Here is a 10,979-nt window from a genome sequence, read left to right as displayed (position 1 = left end):
ATGGAGTGTGGCAAAATGGAAGACTGTTCTGTGGTCAGATGAGTCACGATTTGAAGTTCTTTATGGAACACTGGGACGCCATGTCATCCGGACCAGAGAGGACAAGGATAGCCCAAGTTGTTATCAACGCTCCGTTCAGAAGCCTGCATCACTGATGGTATGGGGTTGCATGAGCGCTTGTGGCAGGGGCAGCTTGCATGTCTGGAAAGGAACCATTAATGCAGAGAACTATGTTCAGGTTCTAGAACAACATATGCTCCCAACTAGACATCATCTCTTTCAGGGAAGACCCTGCATTTTTCAACACGAGAATGCCAGACCACATTCTGCAGCAATCACAACATCATGGCTACGTAGGAGAAGGATCCGGGTACTGAAATGGCCAGCCTGCAGTCCACATCTTTCACCTATAGAGAACATTTGGCGCATCACAAAGAGGAAGGTGCCACAAAGAAGGCCCAAGATGACTGAACAGTTAGAGGCCTGTATTAGACATGAATGGGAGAGCATTCCTATTTCTAAACTTGAGGAACTGGTCTCCTCTGTCCCCAGACGTCTGTTGAGTGTTGTAAGAAGAAGGGGGGATGCCACACAGTGGTAAAAATGGACTTGTCCCAACTTTTTTGGGATTTGTTGACGCCATGAAATTTGGAAACAACAGATTTTTCCCTTAAAATGATACATTCTCTCAGTTTAAACTTTTGATCTGTGATTTGTGTTCTATTCTGAATAAAATATTACATGTTGGCACCTCCACATCATTACATTCAGTTTTTATTCACAATTTGTTTAGTGTCCCAACTTTTTTGGAATCCGGTTTGTAATAACAATAATAATAATAACAATAACAATAACAATAATAATAATGTGTTATGTATTGTCATCATTGTATGTTCCCATACAATGGCGAAATTGGCTCGCTGCATTTAACCCATCCACCCCCATGATGCAGTGGGCAGCTACTGAAAGTGCCTGGGGAGCAATTGGGGATAGGGTGTGCTGCTCAGAGACACCACGAGATGCAATGACTGGTGATCAATCCTGGGACTTTTGGGTCCTGAGTCAGCTGCCCTGCCTCTACCCAGCGATCTCAGCAATTTTATCTCAACTTTAAAATAATCTCATTGACCGAGTAATGAATGCAGTTACTTACCTGGCAGTCCTGAGCTGCCCTTCCTCGTCGTCTTCCTCCTGTGGTCTGTACTCCGGTGGTTGGCGATGTTTTGAGGCCAAGAAGTTGAACATGTCAAATACAGACCTCCTGGTTTGTAGAGCAGTGCAACAGGCCGTCATCAGAGACATATCAAAAAAAAAAAAGAACATCACATGCTTTTTATATTCTTTATAAAGAACGAGGAACTCCCAAGCAAGAGCCAGAATAAACGAGAGTACAGCATACATCGCATTATGCGCCTGTCGACGAACTATTATACAGTAGTCCCTCACTTATCGCAGGGTTACGTTCCAGACACCCCTGAGATAGGTGAAAATCTGCAAAGTAGGGACGTTAAATTTATTTGAGTATTTTTATATATTTTAAGGCTTTATCAACCCTTCCCACACTCTCGCACCGAGGGGGACAAACAGCTCGGTTCGGGTTGCACTTGATTATTTTAAATAAACAATCCATGTCGCTCGTACGGCTCACTTAGGTATAAGACAGACCCCCTCGCCCCATCCTTTCTTTTTTCAGAGCTGTCTATTGCGCGCACGCCTGTTGTGTCTCTGGGACACGATGGGGAAAGTCAGACCCCACCCTCTTCTTTCTCTTTCTCTGCTGTGACAGACAGCCCCAGAAAGAGAAAGGAGGGAGCGGCTGGGGTTCTTTCTTATTCCTGAGTGAGCCGCGCTCAACCATTCTCTCTTTTTAAACTGATTCACTCTGATTTTTCAATTTTCTTCGATCTTCTACATTTGTCCATCTGATCAGTTCATCCCTGCTCCCTGAGCAGTGGCAATGGGGAAAGACAGACCCCACCCCCTCCTTTTTCTTTCATAGGCTGTCTGTCACAGCAGAGAAAGAGAAAGTGGAGGCAGGGTCTGTCTTTCCCAGTGGCTAATCATGTGTGGTGTACATTGAAAACCCGTGAAAGAGTCTGCGAAAGTCGAACCGCGAAGTATCGACAATATTTTTGAGGGACTACTGTACTGTTCGAGGTTCATTTTTAGCGGACTCGCTCTATCGCGGTTTTTCAAAGTAAGATTGGACATGACACACAATTGGCTGATTGATGGATGAGCCACACGAATGGCATGGAATTTTTTATTTAAAATAAAGTATTTTAAATAATTTAACAACTCCTCCAGCCTGTGTGCAGCCCACAGCTCCAGAGCTCCCTCTTGCAGCTGATCAGTTGATCTCTGCTCTGCAGCGGAGAAGTGGGCGTGGCCGAGAGGAGTTGAGGCAGGGAGCTGAAATCATGACATTCTGTGCTCTTTTAGAGCTTTTAGAGTTTAGAAACAGTGTTTAGAATAGTGCAAGAGTGTGGAAAGGGTTTAAAACACCTAAATATACATATATAAATACTAAAATAAACCACTGCTTACTACTTGTACTACTATTCCTACTTCACAGTTTTTCCACTTATCGTGGGTCCTCAGGTTACGGATCTTCCGCGATAAACGAGGGACTACTGTATATTACAGTACATCAACCAAACAATGGCCCGGACACGCAAAGACCTTGTTTTAACTTTGACCTTGACTTATGACTAGGGATGCACCGATCCACTTTTTTAAACTTCCGATCCGATACCTAAGTCTGAATATCGGCCGATACCGATCCAGTTCCGATATCATGATCATCATTGATTTTATATGAGGCTGTAATAATCTCCTCTCAAGTACAATTTGTACAAATATATGCATGCATGTCCAAAAAGGCAACTTGAGGTAAGTTTTATTAATTTTGGATAAGTTTGAAAGTTAGAATTAAATTCTGCTAACACAAAACATGTTTATTTTTATTCCTAGCTTTAAAGTGGATATTAAAGTGATTAATTTTAAGTGATTGTTTAAAGTTATTGTATATTTTTTTAAATAAGGGGCAGATATAAGAATTGTTTTCTTCTTTCTGCACTCTTTTCATTCAATGTTTTCCTTTTGATGATTTTTTTTTTAAATTTTGTTTCATTTAAATGAATGAATAAATTATTTAAATTAAATGTTAAATGGCTTCAAACACCTGCTAAGTTCATGGCATAAACCAACAGACATGTTCCTGTTTTTAGTATTTTACATCACTTTATAATGTAGCTGTTTTTGTTTTTAATATAATTTTCAAATCATATGTTTTTTATGATTGTCTACTGTTGTACTGATAAATATCTCCTGGAGGGTAAACTATATCTTGGATGCAAGTATCAAGCTGTGAAATCCTTTGTTTAATGTGGTTTAATGTGGCTTTGTGGCTCTGCAGACATTGCACGTTGCTGTCTTGCTTTGTGGTGTTTCTAGTGTAAAATACTTCCACACAGCGGACATGTTTAGATGAAAAGTTTGTTAGCTGTTAGCCACAGTGCTGCTAACTCAGTCCTCACGTTGTAGCTGGCTGCAAACTATGAATTGGATTTCCTGAATGTTCTGAATCTGGGTTCATGAGACACGCTGCCGTTCAGGAAATCCATTCCGTAGTTTGAAGCCAACTTGCATCATGGATCGGAAATATCAGCAGGTTGGATCGGAAAAATCCGATACATAAATTATGCCGGTATCGGAGGCTGATACCGATACTGGATCGGACCCATCCCTACTTATGACCTTGACCTTGTAGCTGAGATGATGAAATTTTTATGCGACATCTGTCGAGTGATGATGCATATGTGTATGAAGCTGTGTTAAATTATCGCAAACAGATCAGAAATTATGGACTGGACAATAGAAAGTTTACAGACGTACTAACAGAGACTGTCCTATAATACATCCCACATTCATCAGGCATATGAACAACTTTAGACTTAACTGTTGTGTCTTGTCAACTTCAAAAGGCTCTAAACAATAGCTAAATGAAATAGATACTGTATAATTTGCACATTCGATGTGTGCGTGTGTGTGTTCCTTTCTAACCTGTGGTGGATTTCTGCCCGAGCTGAGCCGTGGGGGTTGAGAGGGGGCTCGTCAGCTTCCTCTGGTTTGTGGAAGCGGAAACGGTAGCTCCGGCAGTGCCTGGATCCGTTCAGCTGCTCGAGCAGGAAGATCACAGCTTCATGTATGACTCCCAGCATCCTCAGTCCATTCACACCTGAAATGAACAGAAAAATGCCCTCTAAATAAAAACAACGGGTATAACTGATGCTTCAAGAGTCATTTCTGAAAATCTTTTTTTTTAAGTTTACATGTGTTATTTTTGTGTCATCAAAATTAAATTTACCTTCAAAAGAAAGCTCTTTGAGTTGTGCATTGGAACGAGCCTCCTTCACCTTGTCAGTCAGGGACTTCCAGGCCTCTGAAAAGAGACCGTGAATACTTTGAGTCATCTTTATTCCATTCAAAATATTTAGGCACATTTTAAACGTACTTTGTGTCATGACCCATTGTGCTAACATTCAATGTGCAGCATGCCTGTTTGCTTTTATACTGATTTATTAGTTTATAACATATCGTAAGGATAGTTACTACAGTTACTTTGCCTCACCTTCAATACTCTCACAGCGAATGTGGAAGCCGTCCTCACTGCAGATTTCAAAGATGATGCCCTTTTTGGGTTTGCTGTCTAAGCCAGAATCCCTGCTGTTGCCGTCCTGGTCAGGCGGTAATGCAGCTGGAATAGATCCAGCTTCTCCAGCTGCAGACGGCTTGTCCTTTCCTACCATTTGCTCTGGTAATGCATGACCTTCAGGAGTTTTCTTTTTACCTATGACGCTAAAGAATATGCAAATAATGTAGAGCTTTATTTTTATCAACTGTTTGAAAATGTGTAAGTAACAGTGGCACTCCATACCTCTTGTTGGTTGCCTTTTCTGATGGTTTGCCAGTGTCCATAGGTTCAGGAGAGCTCAGTTCCCTGGAGCTGTGCAGAAAGACAGTCGAAGAAGAGCTCATTTAAAGTCATAACTAAATTCCAACAAAACACTTTAACGTTTAAGAGAATAAGAGTAACTTGTTTAAATAGGTGCCTCACCTTGGGTTTGAAAGAGAGAGTTGCTTTTCAGTGTTGCTCTGACGATCCTCCACCTGACAGGCTTTAAGCTTTTTCCCACTGTTAATGCTTGGAGTCTGTCGGCCCCTCTTCACTTTCTTTTTGCTTTTGTCCATAAAAGAAAGTGTGGCGGACACGGCTGTAGCGGTGTTAGTTGGTCTTTGATCTGATGATATGGAAATAGGTGTTGTCCTGCTGCTCTGGGAATGTGCAAAGGTCTGTTTTTGTGCGAGCACTCCAACAAAACGTCCTTTAGCACCTCTTAGAGGGGTGGATGGACTGGGAGATAAAGTAACATTAGGATTGGAGTCCACAGCCTGAACACTGCTAACAGGCCGAGACTGATGCTGTAAGTGGACATTCCTGCACTCTGTCTCGCCATGTTGGTTGACAGCCATGCTGATAGTCTGTTGGGTGGGTAGGACACAGATACTGCTGGCTATGGATGTCTGAACAGAGGAGCTGAGCTGTGACATCAGAGGAGCTCCCCCTGCTGACTGGAGGACCAGTGGCTGATCTGACAGGCCCAAACCATGTGGATTGGCTTTAAAAAGGAGGTTACTAATTGGGCCAGTGATGTCAGCAGAGCTCAGCACAGAGGTGGAGAGCGACACTGATCCTGGAGCAAGAAGACCAGCAGAACCACTGGGAGGAACAGACACAACATTCAACACCGACGGGCTGGGGTTGAGACCAGAGACGGAGCAGGGTAGAAGGTGAGTAGAGGAATCATGATTCAGGATGCCGGGCTGGGCAGGACCAGAAAGTCGTTGCTGCAGAAGAGTGGCTGGATCTAAGTACATAACCCCACCAGACTTTGTTCTCTTGATAATATTGGGAACTTTGCGTTGGGAGGCAGAGAGTGTGCCTAACTCAACCAGACCACCTGGTTGACCAGGAATACTTGCAGCAATCTGTGGGGAAGACAGGTTGATAAGAGTCATGTTAGGGGGGCTTAATTCAGAGGGGGCCAGAGTGGGCTGGCTGCGGGATCGAGCCACTTTTTTGCTTTTTCTTGGCAGACGAGAGATAGCCCTCTTCTTGCCGTGCGCGGAAGAGAGTATGGCAGGAGAAGGAGTGAGGGAGGAGGGACTGGAAACGATGGCCACACCAGGTCCCAACTCCTGCGGTTTACCAGCCTCTGAGACCAGAATCTGGGACTGCTCGTGGGGCTGAGAGGGCAGACCAATGAGCAGCCCAGAGGTGGTGCTGGGGATTCCAGTCTGGTAACCTGCCTGGGTGGATCCTGTGAAGGTGTGAATATGAGAGGGGTGAGGTATGGTCCCTAGGACTTTGCCACCAGCAGAAAATATTGGCTGGGCTGAAGATAAACTAGCATTTAATCCAGACGTAAGAGTCATTGAACTCAGCACTGCTGGAGAGGAAGTGTCCATCACTCCTGTTGCACTGATTTTCTGTGTGACCCCATTGGGGACTGTTTGAAGGACATACAGCGGCTGGAACTGCTGATTGACCACGATGAGCTTGTCGGGACCTGGTTTGATGACTGCTGGGCTGGAAACCTGAGCCTGGGAAGGTCCAGAACCAATAACTGGACTGGGACTGCCTGCAGCCGCTGCTGGAAGATACTTCTGACTCTGAAGAGGCACAGAGGAAGAACTTGGCAAACCTGAAGTACCAGAACTCCTATTTGCATCCTGGTTAGCAGGAGGTTCAACCACTTGACCAATGGCAGGGCTGGAAATAAACTGCTCTGGAGTCATGTGACCTTCTGAGACCTGTGTGTCCCTGTTTCCCAAAGTTGTACCATCAAGCCGATTCTCTGATGGAGACACACCAGGCCCTGTTACTTTTTTGTCTCCACTTTTGTCCCCACTGATGCTCTCTGGGTCAGAGTTCAAGCCTAGAATAGTGTGATCTGAGGTATTTGAGATGAGACTTCCAGCAGCGTGGTTTTGACTTGTGCTGACAGCTGGGCTGCGTGTCGTCAGGACAGAGAGGTCAGAGGGCAGCTCAAGAGGAAGATACGGCTCTTCTACCGAGATGGAGCTATTTACACTGCTCTCTACGACCCCTCCACTTTCAGCACTGGGCAGAGGCTGGGAGAAGTCCTCGAAAAGAATGTCTTTCCTCCTGTTTACATCCACTCCAACATAGCTCTCATCCAGCAGCAGCTCTGAGGACGACGGCTCAGATTGCTGACCTAGAGCTGGCAATGACATGGAAGGCGTGTTTAAAACAAACTCCATGATATCCGAGGGCAAAATATTCCCACAGTCATCACTGTTGTTGTTGTCAGAGTCTGATTTGAGCAGGTCTGTGCTGAGAGACAGCTGAGCCTCTAGAGGATCCTGACCCTGACTCTGTGGTTTGACTCCGCCCCCAAGAGGAAGACAGTTTTCTTTCTGGTTCTTTCTGCTTTCTCGTGCGTTGCCACTTCCCGCTCCACCGCTGTTGTCGGCCTCTTTGCTTGAATCATGGGAGTCGGTTTTGTCTGTGTGCCTCTCTCTGCCTCTCCTCTTAGGAGCGCTCTTATGTGGAGTGGCAGATGAGGTGGCCGTCGTGGACGTGGTACTGGTGGTACAGATGCTGGTATCGCTCTCTGAGCCGTCATCAACGCCGTCCAGCTGGCTGATACGCTGCTTGCCTAAAGTCCTGTGAAAAACAGAAAATTTAATATACCAGATTGTTAAAACAGAAGAAACAATGTAATTATTTTAAACATATTTATTTTATTTTAAAAAATGTGTGCTTACAAGGTACTCAGCATGTCTTCTTCAGCTTTTTCTTGAGTCCTCTGTTGCTGCTGCTCCTCATCTTTTAGAAAGCGCTGAAGCTGGGATCCTCTTCCAAGGCAGTGATCCAACCCTTCAATAGATGGAAGACCCTCACCGGGGTTAATTATTGTTCGTGTGAAGTTGTAGTAGTAAGAATCTTTACTCCTGTTTTTAAATCCACTATCTTCATCCTCTCCACTGTCCCCTGATGAAGATGAGGTGCTCATATCATCCGCTCCATCCACCTGCCCCTCAGCTGATTTCTTCCGGCCGTCAGCCCTCTTCCTAATTGTAACTCCTGCTCCGCCGCCGCTGCCGTAAAACGGAAGGTCTTCTTCACCGTATGAGCGAACGCCATATAAAGGCGTGAGGCCAAAAAACGTGTTGGATCGTGCACGGGCACTGCGTCGAGGGTAACGCCGCTTAGCTGAGCCAGATCCGTCACTGTCATCCTTGTGATGCTTATCTTCCAAACTTCTGTCGTGTTCATCCTCGGGGCAGTCGCCATCGTCCTCTGCGCTCTGATTTATGAGGCTGTGGTGGTCTCTAAGCTTGCTGCGGGAGTGATCTTTACACAGGTCGTCTTCCTCCGTTTGATTCTGGGTGTCAGATTCAGAGCTATCGCTACTGCTGGCGGAGGTTGAGGAGAAAAGAGCAGCATGGGTGGAGCGATGAGCCCCCTGTCCAACAGGAGAGGCTGTGCTTGTGGGACAGGAGGATGACGAAATTCCACCAATGATGTTGGTCCCATTAGGGTCCATCTTGGTGTCAGACTTCAGTGAAGTTGGAGGAGAGGGTTTAAATGATCGCCTTTTCTCTCTGGACAGGGAGAGCTGATTGGCTGTCTGTTTAGTGTGAGACTGGTTGGAGGTTGTCACACCTTTCTCTGGAGCTAAACTTAAGCCGTCTAGACTGGAACTGTTCTTTCTCTCTGGACAGGAGTAATTGTCCCTGCTCTTTTTGGATGACCGTTCACTTCCCTGGTTCTCGTGCTTTCCTCCCTGAGGCTTCCCATGGGCTTTGGTGCTGTTTCCGAGCACTAGAGCTTTGCTGCTGCTGTTGTAAGAGCTGGAGTTTGGCGCGTGCGCATTAGAGCTGCCAGTAGCTTTTGTGTTATTGTTGAGAAGTGGAATTTTGTTGCTGCTGCTGTTGTTGTTTGGAAGGTTCTTCTCCCTGTCTTGGTCTTTGGATGCATCTCTGCTGCCTGCCGTTTTAACTTTGGGGTGTTTGTCTTTGGCAGCTGAGCCTGCAGCTGGGAAGACCAGGTGCAGGGAGCCCTGTTTAAGACCTTCGTCTTCTGCTGATGTCCTCGATGGCCACAACAGATTCCCAGCTGCTGTTACAGCTAGACCTGATGAAAGATCATTTGCTTTCCGTGCACTGGACTTCTGTGGAGAGCCAGATTTCCCAACAGCAGAGTCCTTATGGAGTGGAGATGGCGGTATATTTCCAGTGGCACTGCTACTCTCCTTCCCTGAGCTGGGCTTGTCCTTAAATGAGATGGTGTTTGAAGCTGGGCTAGGTCGGTGGCAAGGCATCAAACTGAGGGCTGGAGAAACCTCCTGGTCTTTGCCTTCGTGTTTCATCTGCTTTTCAACTTGTTTGGTGCTGCCACTTCTCTGCTGACCTGAATGAACAGCAGTGCCCACCGGAGGAGAAGACTGCCCTGAGCCTGCAGGTGCCAGTCTTTGGCTCCTGCTCTCACTTCCAGTCCGCTTGGACTGACTATCCCTCCCTGAGCCAGCATCTTTGCTTCTCTCTGTGCTTCTATAACTTGAATCTCTAGAAGGAAGTCTACCCATGTCAGAATCTCTACTTGATGGTCTTTCTTTACCCTGGCCTGAGTCTTTTCCTGTTTCCCTGCTATACGGTCTGTGTTTCTCTGATTCCTTCACTGCTGTATCCCTACTGAAAGACCCAGACTTGTTCACGTCCTTATAGCTAGGATTTCTTGACGATGATTTGCTTTTATCCGTGTCTCTAGTGCTCAGTTCTCTGCTTGTCTGTCTCTCCTTGTTAGAGTCTCTGTTTGCATGCCTCCCTTTTTCAGAATCTCTTGAAGGATCTCTATTAAGAGGTCTTCCACTTTCAGATTCTTTCAGACCCGAGTCTGAACTTGTAATTCGTCTTTTTTCTGGCTCTTTGGCTGATATTTGGCCCTTGTCAGAGTCTTTTTGTTCATGTCTGTTCTTGTCAGAGTCCTTGGAAGCATGATCTCGACTTGATGTTCTCCCCTTGTCTGTGTCTCGTAACCCTTGCTCTCTATTTGGCTGCAGCCTGTGCCTGTCTGTCAAAAACGAGCGGGCCTTTTCATCGTCTCTCTGGACTGCGTTCCTTGCCGACTCTCTGCTGAGATGTTTGGACTTTTCAGGGTCTCTGGCAGGGGAAGGAATGAGGGGAGGGGGTGAAGTGAGGGGTCGTGACAAAGTTTGAGGTAGAGAGGTCAATCCTCTCTGTCTGTTCAGCTGGAGGGGAAGAGAAGAAAGAGAAGGGGAGCTGTGACGTCGAGAGTCGATATTCCTCATGCTGGAGTTGACCAAGGAGTCTCTCACAGTCACCACTGCATGGCTGTGAAGCTGTGTGGTTACCCCTACAAAATAAAATATCCGTATACATTTAAGTCAGTAAGACTTTTGAATTATATGGCTACATAATTTTGAATTCAAGTTTAAAAACAGGATGAATATTTGTACCTGAAGGTGGCGAGGGCTTAAAGTCGACTGAGCGCTGACACGGGGGGTAACTGGGGTGTCTGTTTCTGGTGTAAACCCTAAGCTTGGGAGTATTAGCTGGGGCGTCAGAGCGTCTTGGTGATTCAAATGGATCAGGAAAGTCTATATATCAAAAAAATAAAAAGAATCATCATGAAACAGAATTTACAAACCGGATTCCAAAAAAGTTGGGACACTAAACAAATTGTGAATAAAAACTGAATGCAATGATGTAGAGAAAGCAAATGTCAACATTTTATTCGTAATATAACACAGATGACTTGTCCCAACTTTTTTGGGATTTGTTGACACAAGTAGCAATAAGTGGCTGGAAAAAGGAAATTGTGCATATAACGAACAGCTGGAAGACCAATTAACACTAATTAGGTCAAT

At 45.4% G+C, this 10,979-nt stretch overlaps 1 protein-coding gene across 1 annotated transcript in view; it reads right to left on the bottom strand.

Annotated features, from left to right (window-relative positions):
* Positions 1 to 10,709, bottom strand: part of LOC119410864 (histone-lysine N-methyltransferase 2A) — a gene marked incomplete at its 5' end in the record, with an annotated part of 11,429 nt that extends 720 nt beyond the window's left edge. Inside the window, 8 exon segments of the mRNA XM_037677785.1 lie at positions 1,154 to 1,261; positions 4,066 to 4,240; positions 4,370 to 4,444; positions 4,634 to 4,860; positions 4,940 to 5,008; positions 5,120 to 7,753; positions 7,855 to 10,465; positions 10,569 to 10,709. Of these exon segments, the coding sequence (XP_037533713.1) occupies positions 1,154 to 1,261; positions 4,066 to 4,240; positions 4,370 to 4,444; positions 4,634 to 4,860; positions 4,940 to 5,008; positions 5,120 to 7,753; positions 7,855 to 10,465; positions 10,569 to 10,709 (6,040 nt within the window).
* Between the last annotated feature and the right edge of the window lie 270 nt (positions 10,710 to 10,979).

Source organism: Nematolebias whitei, chromosome 6 (genome assembly GCF_014905685.2).
Source record: "Nematolebias whitei isolate Nwh7 chromosome 6, NemWhi1, whole genome shotgun sequence".
Taxonomy (NCBI): domain Eukaryota; kingdom Metazoa; phylum Chordata; class Actinopteri; order Cyprinodontiformes; family Rivulidae; genus Nematolebias; species Nematolebias whitei.
This window is presented reverse-complemented; position numbering and strand designations above follow the sequence as displayed.